The following is a 14,615-nucleotide window of genomic DNA, read 5'->3' as shown; positions in this document are numbered from 1 at the left end:
TGCGATCGGTATTATCAGCAATTCCAACTTTTTATTTATCCGTATTTAAAATCCCGGTGGGTGTTGAGAAACGCCTGAGCGGGATCATGCGGAGATTTTTTTAGAAGGGGGCAAATGCAGGGGAAGGACGTGGCATGGCGCTGGTTTCATGGAAGGACATCTGCACGCCAACTAAACAGGGGGGTCTTGGGGTGCTTGACCTAAATATACTGAATGTGGCACTATTGACGAAATGGGTTAGACAGATCGTGGGACCGGAGGATGACTTGATTAAGGAGGTGGTGAGGGACAGATACGGATCCAATCTGGATTGAGAGAAGTTGATGCGTAATGTGAGGGGGGCATCGGTTTTTTGGAGAGGGCTGAGGAAGGTGTGGCCATTGGTCAGGGTGTTTTTCCGGGCACAATTGGGAAATGGCGCCAGTTTTAGGTTTTGGATGGACAATTAGTCGTCACAGGGGCGTCTCCATGATATGTTCCCTCGCCTACATGCCCTTGCCCGTCACCGGCATGCCTTGGTAGAAGAGTGTTGGGATGGAGTGTGGTGTCCAATGTTTGCGGCCATCATATCTAGTCAGCGGGTGAAGGATTTTTTAAGCCTTCAGCAAACTCTGAACAATTGGAGGCCAATGGAGGGGACAACAGATGGGTGGGTTTGGGCATCGGGTCCGTTCTCCAGCCGAGGTGTTTACCAGAGTTTGAGACCACACCATTATGAGGACCCAATCATCTTAAGGGCATGTTGCTCAATCTGGAGGCAAAAGATTCCTCTAAAGGTCAGGGTGTTTGCATGGCTGCTTGCGAGGAAGCGGACAATGACCCGCGTGAGACGGCGAAGGTTTTTTCCGGCTGAATCTTCACTATGCCTTGTGTGTACGGAGGAGGAAGAGGAGTGCGAGCATCTTTTCTTCCACTATCGGCTTGCTCGGGCATTATGGGCTAGCCAGGGGCTGGCAGAGGTTACGTTGAGCTCGCAGTTATGGGCCACGCTGCCGCGGCGCCAGCATGGGAGTGACAAGGAGCGGGGGTTGAGATTCGCGGTGCTTTGGGCGATATGGTCTCACCGCAACGAGGTCGTCTTCAAGGGGGCGGCAATGTCGGTGGAAAGGGCTATTAATGATGTAGAGAGGCTGGTTTTTTGTTGGTTTGGTCCTGGATGAGGTGGTGGATATGGGGGGAAGGATGGGCTTATGCTTTTTGGCCTAGACCCTTCCACGCCCGTGTGTCCGGAGGGTCACCAAGTTGGGTGATCTTCTATATTATTCAAAAAAAAAAAATGTAGTTCAAGTTTTAGTTCATAGACTAAGACTAGCAGCAATACTCACTCTATCCGATGCTAGGAAGGATTCATGTCAATGCCTGATTGCAGTAAATGCCCAATGCAATCTTCCATTTGGAAATTTGATTTAGCATGTATTTTGGGATATTGTAAATTATGCGATGCGTACGCTTTTGTGAAATTCTGTCAGCTGCATGATCTTTTGGATGCCGAGTGCTCTAGACACATTTGAAGAAACAATAAATTATCAACTTACGCCATATTTCAACTGTAATTTAGTAATTACAAATTCAACTGCATTATCAATAGCATAAAATTATTTCTTCAAAAAAAAAATCAATCGCATAAAATTGAACCTAAAGATAACACAACCATGATACTTTTTTCTACCTGATAGATTGGATGAATTTGCCAAATCCTTGGTGCAATTGCTATGCAACAGTGGGCAATCATCAAAAGAGCCAAACTTATTATTAGGAACTTTATTTTCAACGGCAACAACTAGCTGCTGATTGTGTGCATCATATACTAAAAAATGCATTAACTCATTGGATAACCAGTACATGGATCTTCCTGAAGGAAACATCAAGACAGATTCCCTTCTTGGCTCTTTGAGCCACTTTACACGTACTTCCAGATCTACCAAACACAGACTAAAAAAGCATTTAGTAATTACAACTCATGTTCATTGCAGAGATGGTTTGACTTTAAGAAGAGCTGGAGGGGGAGTCCGACCAGATTGAATAAGGTGATGGTAAGTAGTTTCCAGCAACGATTCCTGAAAAGTTCGGAATAAAATTTTAAAAATGAAAACTCATGTCATTCAAACTAAATTTAATCAATGAATCCATTCCAGGTACCACCTTTCCAGCTCGTGAGGCTTCCATGACCATCCTTAAGTGGCGCCTTGCATTGAAAGGGTGGCCCCATTTAAGCATTTTATCATAAACATATTCAAAATCATCCCAACTTTCTGCTGCCATGCACGCTTCCAACATGGTGTTGAATGTGAATTTGTCTGGGGAGATCTTCTTTTCCTCCAGATTGGTCTCTTTCACGAAAGTTAACCCATCCCTCGCAAGAATCCTTTGAAACAGATGCTTCGCTTCTTGAAACATCCCTCTTTCGGCATAAGATTTCAACATAATATTACATGTCACCACGTTAGGGCTACAAAAGTTGGTCATCTGATTGAAGATATAAGCAGCATTTTCTATGCTCCCAGAGTCCAGACATGCTTGAATCAGACCGGTGTATGTCACAACCAAAGGTTTTGAAGCTACTTTGCAAATTTTATCAATCTAAAAAATAGCAAAAAATGATGAAAATTAAACATGGGGTCGGGAAAAAATTAAGAAAGGTTGAAAAGAGATGAAAATAAACCAGTTTTAGGGCTTCTTGACATCTCCCTGAACTGCACAGACAACGGGCGAGATCGTAATACAAGCTGGCAGACCCCACAACTCCCCTTGATTCCATTTCCTTAACCGCATGAACAGCCTCATCCACCTTTCCTTCTCTCCAAAATGTGTTCACTAAAACTGTAAAGGAGATATCTTACAATGCTGTTGCAGGAGGTGTGAAATGGAATTTATTTACTTTACCATGTTTTTACTGGGATTACTGTGACGAAATCCTGAATTTACTAAACTTTACAATGATTTACTATTGTTGACATACCTTTGTAGCTGAGAGCGCCAGGAACTGAACTTTTCTGGATTTTATCAAAGAACTCGTGCACCAAGTTGTATTTGCCAGATACAAACATTACCTTAATCAAAATAAAAATGATTTTCATTCAATTACTCGTCAAATAACATGCCAAAAAAATAAAAAAATAAAAAGGAAATCATCGCACTACAGGCCGGCACAATGTTCAGTTAACACAAAATGATTAACAAAAACATGTCAATATATGAATCTGGGATTTGATGCCTTCTACCTGGTGATCCTGACAGATGTCTACCCATGAGCTCAAGACATTCAAAAAAATGGAGGAGTTAAAATAATCACATTAACAATAGATCAAAATGATTTAATCATTAAACTGATCTACGATCTGAACGATTCACTCTGTTCCATGATCATCCCGATCTACTTCATGCCTAATTTATGTGCAAGCCCAATGGATCGTTTGTCTATATTGATTCGACAGAATGGATTAATCAAGATTTTCAATGAAGAATCGATCAGCCTGGTTGATTGATCAATTGGATTGGTGGGAGCCACATCAGAGAAAAAACCTACGGTCTTTTTTTTTCTCTCTCTCTCCCTCTCACTGCTGATCTGATCAGGTCTGATACGATTAACAAACCCCACTAGTCAGTTGAATCTCCAAACTTGCCCATCCAGAAATATGCAATTAATCATTCAGAAATCGACTGTTCACTGAAGAAATTCAGCGCTAAGTTGAATTATGTTAAAATCTCAGTCAAGTAAATAAATCCAGCCGGGGCATGTATTTTATAAACAATCTATCACAGCATAACATATTCCAAGTTTTTATCATTTCTGAATATCTTTTCCCAAAGGAAAATTTGGTGAGGGGGAAGATCTCCTGCAACAGCAGGAAATCCTAGGTTAGCATGCTAGCGAATGAGAAATCGCACCATCTATTTTATTTACCACAACCTAGTTTAAATGTTATGTCAGAGAATACCACAGGAATGGGCTAATGGTGAGGCTAGTTCACCCAGATCTAATAAAAAAATAAAAGGATTATAATAAACATATGCTCTGGCTGACAGAAGGTAATGTTGATACTCCTGTTTAGTCAAGAATATATTTGATCACAAAATACAAACATCTCAAGCTCATTACTGCTTATTTTATTGACGGCAAGCTCATTACTTGACCACACCAAGTAGACATTTTAAAATATCGACCAAGTGAAAACATATACACAGGCCAAACACATTCCATAAACAAATGATACAACATGACACATTCCTTATTTTTTTTCTGAAAATCATTCCCTCCAGATATGTTATATGGATTCTCCTGCTGATAGCCAAGAGATATTTAGTCAGAAGACATAAATATTCCATTATTTGATGACTGGCGCAGAATATTTTTTTATATACAAAAAACTTAAAGTAGGTAAATGTCCTCGAATCAAGAAAAACACCTCCATGACAAGCCCCAACGTTGTGTTTGACGGCTTTATTCCCTTTTTCTTAAGCTCCTGAAGTACCCAAAATGCCCCTTCCCACTGCTTCTGCTGAACACATGCATTCAACACCTAAATCATAAACAGACGTGTTAAATGCGAAACTTAGGCATTCCCATAGATAGATCAGATTTCAGAAAAAAAACGAGAAGATCGAAAAAGTACTGACAGCATTGAACACGACAAGGTCAGGCTCCAACCGTGGATCCCATTTTTGTATTAAACCAAGCTTAACTTTATTCTCAGGGAAAGATCTCATGCAATCAATAACATCAAAAAGTTCCTTCATCATCCCTGCTTGCCCAAGGATTACAGCAATACAATGATATGCAGCAAGGTCCGGGTAGGATGACAACTCTTTCTGCATCAAAAAGATAATTCACTATTCTTGGAGACATTACAGTAACTTTATTGTTGTTGAAGATCGCAGGGTACCCTCATTGAGTAGAACACATTTAATGCCTCGATATGTCTCTTTGCCTTCCCAAGAACACTGAGGACGGTTGTATAAATATACCTGAGATGGAAAAAAAGGTTTCCAGTCAAGCAGGGTTCTCTGTCACAGGTGAACTTGTCATTACCACCCATGAATCGTCATTGTCATCGTCATCCAAGCCCCAGACAATTGATAATGACCTTGGGTGGTTACAGCTTTGTCAGATGACCATCTTAAACAACTTAAAAAAAAACAATTGATAATGACCATGTTGACTTGTCAAAAGTCATCATCATCACCAACCTGGCAAAGACAAATGTTAGATCATCACGGCCCATTTAGGGCAGATTGGACTGACTTATGGGCCATATGCATGTAATAGAATAACCATAAAAAAATAAAAAAAAAAAAAAAAAAAAAAAACTAAATAAATCTAAACTAAAGCCGGGCCCATTAAAACCCCATAAGGGGCCCAAGGAGGGCCCATTGGTGAGGGCCAGGGGGGCCATATATATATATTCCACTAAGACTGGATATATTATATACTGAATTTTATATCAGGCCCAGACTCAACAACTGGAAAACTAGGCTGGTGGACATCCATGCAAAAAAGCATTGGATGATGTGATAGTCCCGGGGTATTTTTTTTTTTCAAAATGACCACATTGGAGAAGTTTTTTTCTCTCTCTCTCTGTGCATTTAATTAAAAAAAGGGCAGGATTAGTAATGACATTTTTCCCTTTTTTTTTTTTTTTCTTTTTTTCCTCTCCTCTTCTTCTCATCATTTCCTCATCTCTCTCAAGAATTTACAACAAATGACAACACATCATCATTCTCTTGTCATCCTCGACAAGGAAATGAAACTTGTGGCAGAGGGGGGCCAGGGAGGAGAGCCGCAGAATTGGTGGGAAGCTCGTGTCAGCACCTTGTCACCCTTCGCGGCTAAGATGACGATGACAATTTTTCATTGCCATCCTAGTTGGAACTGAGTGACAATGATGATGACAACTTTGTCATGATTATCATCATCATAACAAGGAAAAATGATGATGATGATGATTTCATAATCATTCTCTCATCATCATTATCATCATCATCATCATCAAGGATAGTGAATCCTACTCTCAAGCAAAAGAAGAAATAGGTCAAATTAATTCAACAAAGGCCAGATAGAAGTGAAATCCCAAAGCTTGCGGACTAAATGAAAAGAAAGAATTTATACCTGCTCTTGTAGGATTCAAAAGGTTGCCGCGACTGAACCCATTCAACGACCTGCAATACTCGCTTCCAGTTACCAAAATTTCCGAGCAGCTGGACTACTCTAAGGACCGAATGATCAGTGAATTTTATTCCTTCACTGTGCATAATCCTTGAAAATTTCCATTCTGGCATGTGAACATCCGAAGCATTCAACCTAGAATTTTTTGGCTTGTCAAAGTGTGTTATAGATGTATACAAATACATTGCATTCATGTTCAGAGGCATAACATTGATATCATTCAGGAAAACTGATTAAAAATGCTAGCTTAAATCAACTTTTTCTGGAGAAATCTGCCCTACCATCGTCAAGTAAAATTATGCCGGACTATTTTTAACAGCTCCACAGATAAAAGTTCTGCTTTAATACACGTTTTACCATATTGCCCAAGATTCAATACAGGGATTTTTACAACATCGAAATAAATATGGATAACTCTAGCCCGCCAAGGATTCCCCAAGGAACATTCGACGATAGGTAATTAAGATTCGTTTGTAGAACTATGTGCTGGAAGATGACCTCTCTTGGTTATAGGATATTCCAAAAGAAGCAATTCATCCAGGTCAAATCCAAATCTATTCGCCATTTTGTCTTTAGGATCTAAAGGAGGTTTCTCGAATTTTGCAGAATCTAGATAGAAATTGCTCTTTTTCAGAACTAGTCTGCGTGAAAGGAGAGAAAAGAAAACGTTGAAGGAATATAATATTATAAACTAAATTCCCGATGCTCTTCGAGAATTTAGTCAATAAAAGATGCTGACAATAAATTTCAAGAGATAATCAAACTAGAAAGCTTCACCATTAGAAACTGATACAAGCATCCCAAAAAACCAGAAGCATATAATTTTTTAGAAACGAGACTATTTCAATACAACACATTGAAGAATAACAATGATGACTGCCTCCAAGGTTTATCGAAAATTCTGGGATAATGTCCAAACGGATTTCCAAAGCAGAAGTTTCGACAGTAAAAAGTTGCCTACAGTTTTTAATCTGGCATCATTCTTTTCATAAAATAAGTTACTGAGGAGATTAAAAAACTAAGCACGTGGAAGAAACCTTCATTAAGTAAAGATATGAGCTTACTCACCGCTTAGCAAGATTCTGAATCTTCTCCTCCAACTCCATTCTCAACACTCTCGGCCTGTTCCTGACATCAGTGAACACCTCAAAAGACTTAAAAGCAGCCTTTTCTTCCACACCATCATCAACCTTAGAAAATTCAGAATAATCATTTGCCGGATTTCCTCTCCCAAGAGACCCTTTTGAAGCACTAGCATAAGCTCGTATTGGGAGCGTCTCTCTCTCAAAATGCTCTTTCGTCTGGGCATTCTTCTTACCCATCTGGATTCCACGTCTCTCCCGAAGAACTTGCTTACTCCTATTGTTCTTATTCGCATCTTGGAGATGAATTCTCACACTCTTGTCCCGGGTTCTTGCATTCGAGCTGGGTAGATTATCGTTTGAATCCGCGCCGTCGGTTTTGCTCCTGTCGATCCGAATTGACTCCAAGACCTTCACATAATCATCGAAAGCGGGAGTGAAATTGGCCTCCTTCTCCAAGAAGGCCGGTCTGAAGGAAACGAGGCGCCTCGGAGCGGAAACAACGCTGAATCGAGGGATTGGCGAGTAGAACGCGTTGCTCTCACCGGTGAAGAAAAACTTCTGAGAATTGAGCGCCATGATCTCTTCATCCAGCCATTTCTCTCGAAGAAAGATGGTGTTTTCTCACTTCCCACGATAAACCCTCGTCGCCCGAGCAGGGATAGCTAAGACCCAGATGAGATCTTCTGAGATTGATCGAGAAAGGCCCCGCCTTTATCTTCAATTTGTCAACTTCCGCGCTGATTTGCAAAGAAATCAGCTTAGTTCTTCTAAAACTCAGCTAAGATGAAGAAAAGTGTTATGCTGATTGTGTGTATTAGTAAAGATAATGTCCTCATAAAAATATAATTAGTGAGGTTGTTGATAAAGTTTATTGGGATATTAGAGTCATTAACTATACTGATAAATTTTAGGAGTTTTTCTAAAAATATCGTTAGGTATAAATATAATTAGTAAGTTTGTAAGTAAAGGTTATTGATACATGGGCCATGAGGGGCCAGATCTTTTGGATGTTGATAGATATACTTATAGTTTACGAATTTTATGAATTTTTATCTGCAAGTACAAATTGGAGAAAGCCCTAAAAAAATTCACCCAGGAAAGAGTTATTTAGGTGAACATCCTTTTTCTCCTTTATCTTCTTCAATCTAAATGACAAAACAATGGTAGATCAATAACAGATGATAAAAATTGATATGATATGGATTGTGTGGATACATCTAGAGGCTCAAAAATTGAACATGTCAACATTACTCGCTTAAGAAACTAAGAAATTGTAGACCTGATATGTGAAAAGGTGATCTGATCATTATCAGGTTTAAAGGATCGTGTTAATTACAGCCTCAAAGCCCAACACTTGGCTGCCTTGATCTTTGGTGGCATGAGATTATATATTTTTTCTTTCAAATGAACTAGTACTTCCTCGATACTCAAGGACTATGGTCCATATCTTATCAGGTTTTATTATTTTATTTCAACAATTCTAAGATTCCTCGGAATCTCCATCAGAACAAAGACTTGATTGTAAACAACTCCATGGCACTGTAAAGCTACGAACATGAGTTTGGATTTCATGGTTATCTATGTTGACATATAAAATACTATTGATGCACTATTCTATCTCAAGTAAACAGCATGCTTGAATCCTCATTCATTGTATCGTGATGATGTATAACTTGGCTATGTATAAAACCATTGTTGAACATAACTCGGGTATCATAACAGACAGAGATATATATATAGGAATATATTGATATTAGGATTTAGATGAAGATATACTTTATACATCTAGAAATATAGATAAATATAAATAATATAATTTAAAAATATACAAGCACATAAATAAATAATATTTGTCTTCCATTATATTATCATAAATCTCTAATTAGAATCAATCTTGGAATATATATATTATGGGGATAACAAAAGATTGCACACAGCACAATTTTCCTACATAATGCACACAATTCGTATAATGTGGCTAATCTGGTTAAAGTTTTAACTATGAACAAGAACCCATAAGTTTACATTTATATATTTATATGACGGGGATAACAAAAGATTGCACACAGCACAATTTTCCTACATAATGCACACAATTCGTATAATGTGGCTAATCTGGTTAAAGTTTTAACTATGAACAGTAACCCACAAGTTTACATTTATATATTTATATGATGGGGATAACAAAAGATTGCACACAGCACAATTTTCCTACATAATGCACACAATTCATATAATGTGGCTAATCTGGTTAAAGTTTTAACTATGAACAATAACCCACAAGTTTACATTTATATATTTATTTGACGGGGATAACAAAAGATTGCACACAGCACAATTTTCCTACATAATGCACACAATTCGTATAATGTGGCTAATCTGGTTAAAGTTTTAACTATGAACAAGAACCCATAAGTCATACATATATTTATTTATATTTTGGGGATAACAAAAGATAGCACACAATACAACTTTCCTACAAGATGCACACAATTCGTAGGATGTGGCTAATCTCGTTTAAGTTTTAACAATGAACAAGAACCCATAAGTTATACATATATATATATATATTTATATTATGGGGATAACAAAATCCTGATAAAATTTTGTACTACTTATAGCTTGGATTTAATCAAAACGACATTGCCGCCAAAACTCTGGAGAGATTCTACAAAGGGGGAGGAGGAGAGAAGGTGAGGATCGTCGTCGGCGATGGCGGGAATAGCGAAGGAGGGTTTCTCCGGGATCGTCAATCTCACTCCGCACAAGATCGCGGTGTGCCAGTTGATACAGTACTTCGCCCCGGGGGTACATTCACCGTTGGCGATTCCTTTCAAGTCAATCTCCCAGCATAACCGCCTCGGCCTCTTCCTCTTGTCTCTCACCCGGGTAATACCCATTTCCTGTTTTTTTTTGTGATTTCGCGGTGCCGTCTGCTTTGGTTTGTTGTTGCCTTGTTTTTTTTTGGCTTTTTTATTTACTCAAATTGATTGAATGGTTAGAGAAGATACAAATGGTTATTGGGTGGCGGTGATTGTTGTTTTCGCTGCTTGTTCTCTTTACTCTAAGGATTCTGTTTAGCGTCTGTTCTCTTTACATCACAATGTGGTTTTTCTTTTGTTTTCCATTTACTTGAAGTGGTTCAATGTCTAGAAAAGTGGAGCATGATAAACGGGTGATGGGTTAGCTATCGCAAATTGTTCTCTTTAATCCAAGGCATCTGTGTAGTGTTAGTTCTCTTGGTGTCACCTTGTAAACCTTTTTTTTTTGTTTTCCATTTATTCGAGCAGATTCAACGTTTATAAAAGAGGGAAATAATTGATGGGCAATAGTGCTAGTTATCGCAGCCAGTGTATTGAAATCTAAGACGTCTGTCTAGATTTGGTTCTCTTTGTATCACCTTCTCATGTTCTTGTTTTCCATATACTCGAACAAACTCAATGTTTAGATGCGAGAGAAAAATGATTACGGGTACGGGGGTTAGTTATGGCCACTTGATCTTTTAACCCTAAGCGTTTGTGTAGCGTACTTTAATGTTTTTTGCTTATTTTAACCAATCTGTATTGCTATGCCGAATACCTTATGGTTTCTGATTATTCATTTATGCAGCCATGTTCCAGAAAGTGTTTCTTAATTCTAACTATATCCTGATTATTGAGCTTCTGAAACTGATTTTGTCTCCATATCGGCTCATCATCTATGAAACATACATGTAAAAATATCTGTACTTTGGATTGGATCCAGTAATTATACTTTGGATTGGCTCACTTCTTATCGTATCCCTTATTTAAACGATATGAATCGATTAATAAATGTGTTTTGGAGGTGTAAACCTTGGGCGAGAAAAGACAGCGCTGTATTGGAGATTCAAATAATAAACAGTTTGGCATGTTATCAGAGGAAGATTTTTCTTGCAAAAAAACCAGAGCAAGTTTATTTATGTAATTATCATTCGCTCTTCTCTCTTCTGTAAAGCGTCGGAGGAAGAATGATAATTGTGCAGTATGACCAACGAGGATGTGATACGAACCTAGAATGTAGGCTCGTATTGGAAGGAGTGGAGGACGAGGCGAGGTAGAAATTCCGGGGGTAGAGAGGTGAAACGGGAAGGGTCCGAGAGGAGGCTGAGCAGAGGAGGTAGGGACCGGCCGGGAACAAGCGGCCTGAAGACGCGGTGAGGCAGAGACGATCACGAGGACGGGGATCGCAGAGGGAGACGGAGCGTGGATGTAAGAAGAGAGGAGAGGAGAGGGAAAACCAACATTTACTTAAGGGACAACTTCCAGTCTGCCCTCCCAGGAGGAGGGCTGTGCTATTTAAAGGAAACATAGAGAGAAAGGAAACCTAACAAAATGATGAGAATGCCCCGAATGCAGCCCGGGGAATCCTACCAGGATGATGGCTTAAATAATAGCTACAGCGGAAGTAAAGTAAGGAAGTTTAAAGGATAGAAAGGGTCTCATGTGGGCCTTTTAGTAATAGCCAAATATCAGTTACAAGAAATGTACACAGTTAGTACCCATCAGAGCTTGGTGAGTAATTTGCACTAGATGAAGGCTGGGTTGAAAAAAAATGTCTCAAGCAATCAGAGAAGAGAACTTTCATAGACATTTCATATTTACTGACTCAATTAAGGGGCTTACGGTGTGTCTTCTATTTTTTGAAATTTTGAACTGTGATCACATGCCCATGCTGTGCTCACCAACGAGGACTTCCCAGGCGGTCACCCATTGTGGGACTGCTGCCCAAGCACGCTTAACTTCGGAGTTCTAATGGGCTCGGCACTCTAGCGTGCTGACACTAGTGTACAGTCTGTGTTGTATACAATCAAAGAAGCACTTTGATAAACATAATTCATATTTACTGACTCAATTAAGGGGCTTACAGTGTGTGTTCTATTATACAATCTAATCAAAGGAACCAACAAACAAGGGATGAAACATGACAGCTTCCACCCTCTCATTGGTAAAGGGTCGATCAAGTTCGACATGCTTTTCTACCATCCCATTCTGCTGAGCAATGTTCTCAGATGAGGACTAATTGATGATTCCTTTTTGCTGAACAAGTGAGAGAATTCACTATTGATATAATCTCTGGCATTGTCAGATTTGTACTTTCTCACCAGGGTCCTGAATTGAGTATGAATCATAACATAGAAATGTTTACATACTATGTTACCTCAGATTTTGAGTTCAGCAAGCAAGTCCATATGTATCAGGTACAGTTATCAAAAAATATGAAAAACCATCTGGCTCCAGTCAAGCTCTGCATCAGAGGCGCTTGGTTTAAATGGAATATCTTTCAAGATTATATTTTTCAATGAACGCATCCTTTAACATTTCATGCCGTAGACATATTCTAACGATGAGCTGATAGGGTAGAATTGAGTTGTCTTGACTCAAGTAATGGATGTACTTCTTTTGATGTGCAATTTCTTCATTTTTTTTCCCTTGTGATGTAAAATCCTTACGAGAAAAAAGCAGCGTTTGATTTCACATTTTTTAACTCAGCGTTACCTTTATGATTTACGTTGTTGCTTCTGCTATCTATTTTTCGTCTTTCAATCTAGGATACTTCTCTTCAAGTAAATTTCTTTCCTCTCAATCACACATTGACCTTTTACTTGCTTTTAGCTCAGGATGTTGACAATATCTTGCTCTGTAGGCTTGTGACGATTATGTTGAACCTTCACTGGATCAACTCATTACTCAATTTAAGGCGGCTGGTGTGGGTGGCTTTGAATATGACTGGTTTGTTGATTGGCTTAGTGAAGATTTGACAAGCCGTCTTTCTTCTCTATCGTCTCCGGATGATCTATATAACTTTTTTGAAAAGTTACGAGGTAAATGATTTTAATTAAAAACCTTTGTTCAGAATGAGCTGAAATAACCAATGATTTTGAGCTGATCAGGTATTCTTTCACCTGCCGATGTGGCCAGTATGGAAGACGAGCAATGCTTTCTTGACCCAAGTAGTCACCTGGGGGTTTTTATTCGCTGCTGTATACTAGCCTTCAGCATACTAACCTTTGAGGTTCAGATTCGAATTTGTTTGCATTACTTTTTCTGATAGAAGTTCTCATCATATTAATTGTCAGAAGGTTGGAGGAATTTGTTTTATAGGTTTTATCTTTGCACATCTGTGAAATTATGCTTGGGGTTATTTTGCAATTTTAAGGCAGATTAGTGTGTCGTTTCTTATTTGTGAATGATAGCATTCTGATTTATTCAAATCGTTTATTTTTTTGAAGAAAATATGGAATATCATCTGGGATTGGTGATCAACCCAAAAGGCTATTAATATAGATACATGTTAAATACACAAATGACCAGAGTTGTCCCCCATCCTTGACTCCCTTCTAAACGAGTACGTGCCAAAACTGAAGGATGCTGTCCATCAAGGCACCCCTTAAATACAACCTCATTATGCCCATAGCACTGCAAGGAGCATTATTATTCCATCTTCATCTTGCACTTGCCTCCCTGGATAGAGCCCCAAAGGCCTCATCTGAGGCAACATCTACTGCGAGGAGCACAGGAAGTTGTTACCACACCCAACGTGATGCTGTCCACTGGTGTTAAGTGATGTTTGAGAGTTTTCTTCCCTGTCCTGAATTCAGTTTGGGTTGCTGGGAATGCTTCCAAATATCCATGGTCATCGAGGACATGTTGCGGGCTGTGCCAATTTGGACAGCAAAAGAGATTGCGGTGATGATGAAGGGAGAGAAGGAAGAAAAAGTGAATGGTTGTCTATGGGCGGGGGATGGGAGGTGCTGTTGCTGGCTGTCCTCGAACAGTTTCCTGATTGTTGCTTTGGGGTGGGGTTGGCCAAGAGCTCCGAAGCTCTCTAAACTGTCTATGATCCTTTGACCCCTCCTCCCTCATTGTTGCCCCCTTTCAGCACCCTAGGGCTTTGGGCGTACTGGTTCTGCCAGAATCAAACTTGTCTAGACTGGCAGTAGAGTCTGATTGCCGTCCGATCAGTTTCCGTTGAAGTGATTTTGACATTCTTGTCAGTTAGAATATATACGTTTACCGCTTCTTTGTCGTTATGTCTTTTAAGTTGCTGGGCTTTCTTTATGTTGTTGATTTTAATGGGCATGTCTCTTAGCCCATCTCGATGTATGATCTAACCTGGTATTCCTTGTGAAGACAGTCATTTTTGCGTCTCAAATCCCGTTTTTTTTTTCCTCATTCTCCAAGGGTTTCTCTGAGAGATTCACCGTTGGGAATTGAAGACACGTGTCATCATTGCTGGTAATTCTTGATGATGCTATCAGTGGATTGGGCGGAAATTCCAAGTGTGTGCACGGATCTGATTTTCCCCAGAAGAGGATCACCTTAATCATTGTGGTTGATTTAGCCACA

General features: G+C 39.3%; 2 protein-coding genes across 2 annotated transcripts in view; one reads left to right on the top strand and one right to left on the bottom strand.

Annotated features, from left to right (window-relative positions):
* Positions 1-1,805: 1,805 nt before the first annotated feature.
* Positions 1,806-7,944, bottom strand: EMB2279 (pentatricopeptide (PPR) repeat-containing protein). The gene is made up of 9 exons (XM_078572603.1): positions 7,232-7,944; positions 6,107-6,298; positions 4,884-4,965; positions 4,618-4,809; positions 4,407-4,520; positions 2,960-3,050; positions 2,663-2,820; positions 2,143-2,580; positions 1,806-2,057 (listed from the first exon to the last, which is right to left on the bottom strand). The coding sequence occupies exons 1-9, from the start codon at positions 7,822-7,824 to the stop codon at positions 1,965-1,967; spliced, it is 1,953 nt and encodes a 650-aa protein (XP_078428729.1). The 5' UTR covers positions 7,825-7,944; the 3' UTR covers positions 1,806-1,964.
* Positions 7,945-9,902: 1,958 nt separating this feature from the next.
* LOC144700981 (anaphase-promoting complex subunit) overlaps positions 9,903-14,615 on the top strand; it is a 51,287-nt gene continuing 46,574 nt past the window's right edge. The window contains exons 1-3 of the mRNA XM_078572602.1: positions 9,903-10,137; positions 12,913-13,090; positions 13,160-13,281. Coding sequence (XP_078428728.1) covers positions 9,961-10,137; positions 12,913-13,090; positions 13,160-13,281 — 477 coding nt within the window. The 5' untranslated portion in view covers positions 9,903-9,960. The remainder of the gene's footprint in view (positions 10,138-12,912; positions 13,091-13,159; positions 13,282-14,615) is intronic.

Source organism: Wolffia australiana, chromosome 3, assembly GCF_029677425.1.
Source record: "Wolffia australiana isolate 7733 chromosome 3, ASM2967742v1".
NCBI classification, from domain to species: domain Eukaryota; kingdom Viridiplantae; phylum Streptophyta; class Magnoliopsida; order Alismatales; family Araceae; genus Wolffia; species Wolffia australiana.
Note: the sequence above shows the minus strand (reverse complement) of the source record. Positions and strands in the feature narration are given on the sequence as shown.

Bases quoted from the DNA above. Each gene is read 5' to 3' on its own strand.
- EMB2279 (XM_078572603.1), bottom strand. From the start codon at position 7,824: ATGGCGCTCAATTCTCAGAAGTTTTTCTTCACCGGTGAGAGCAACGCG. The intron at 4,521-4,617 runs GTCAGTACTTTT...TTTATGATTTAG, and splicing joins ACCTTGTCGTGTTCAATGCT to GTGTTGAATGCATGTGTTCA. The intron at 3,051-4,406 runs GTGTTTTTCTTG...ATTTTGATTAAG, and splicing joins CGTTGGGGCTTGTCATGGAG to GTAATGTTTGTATCTGGCAA.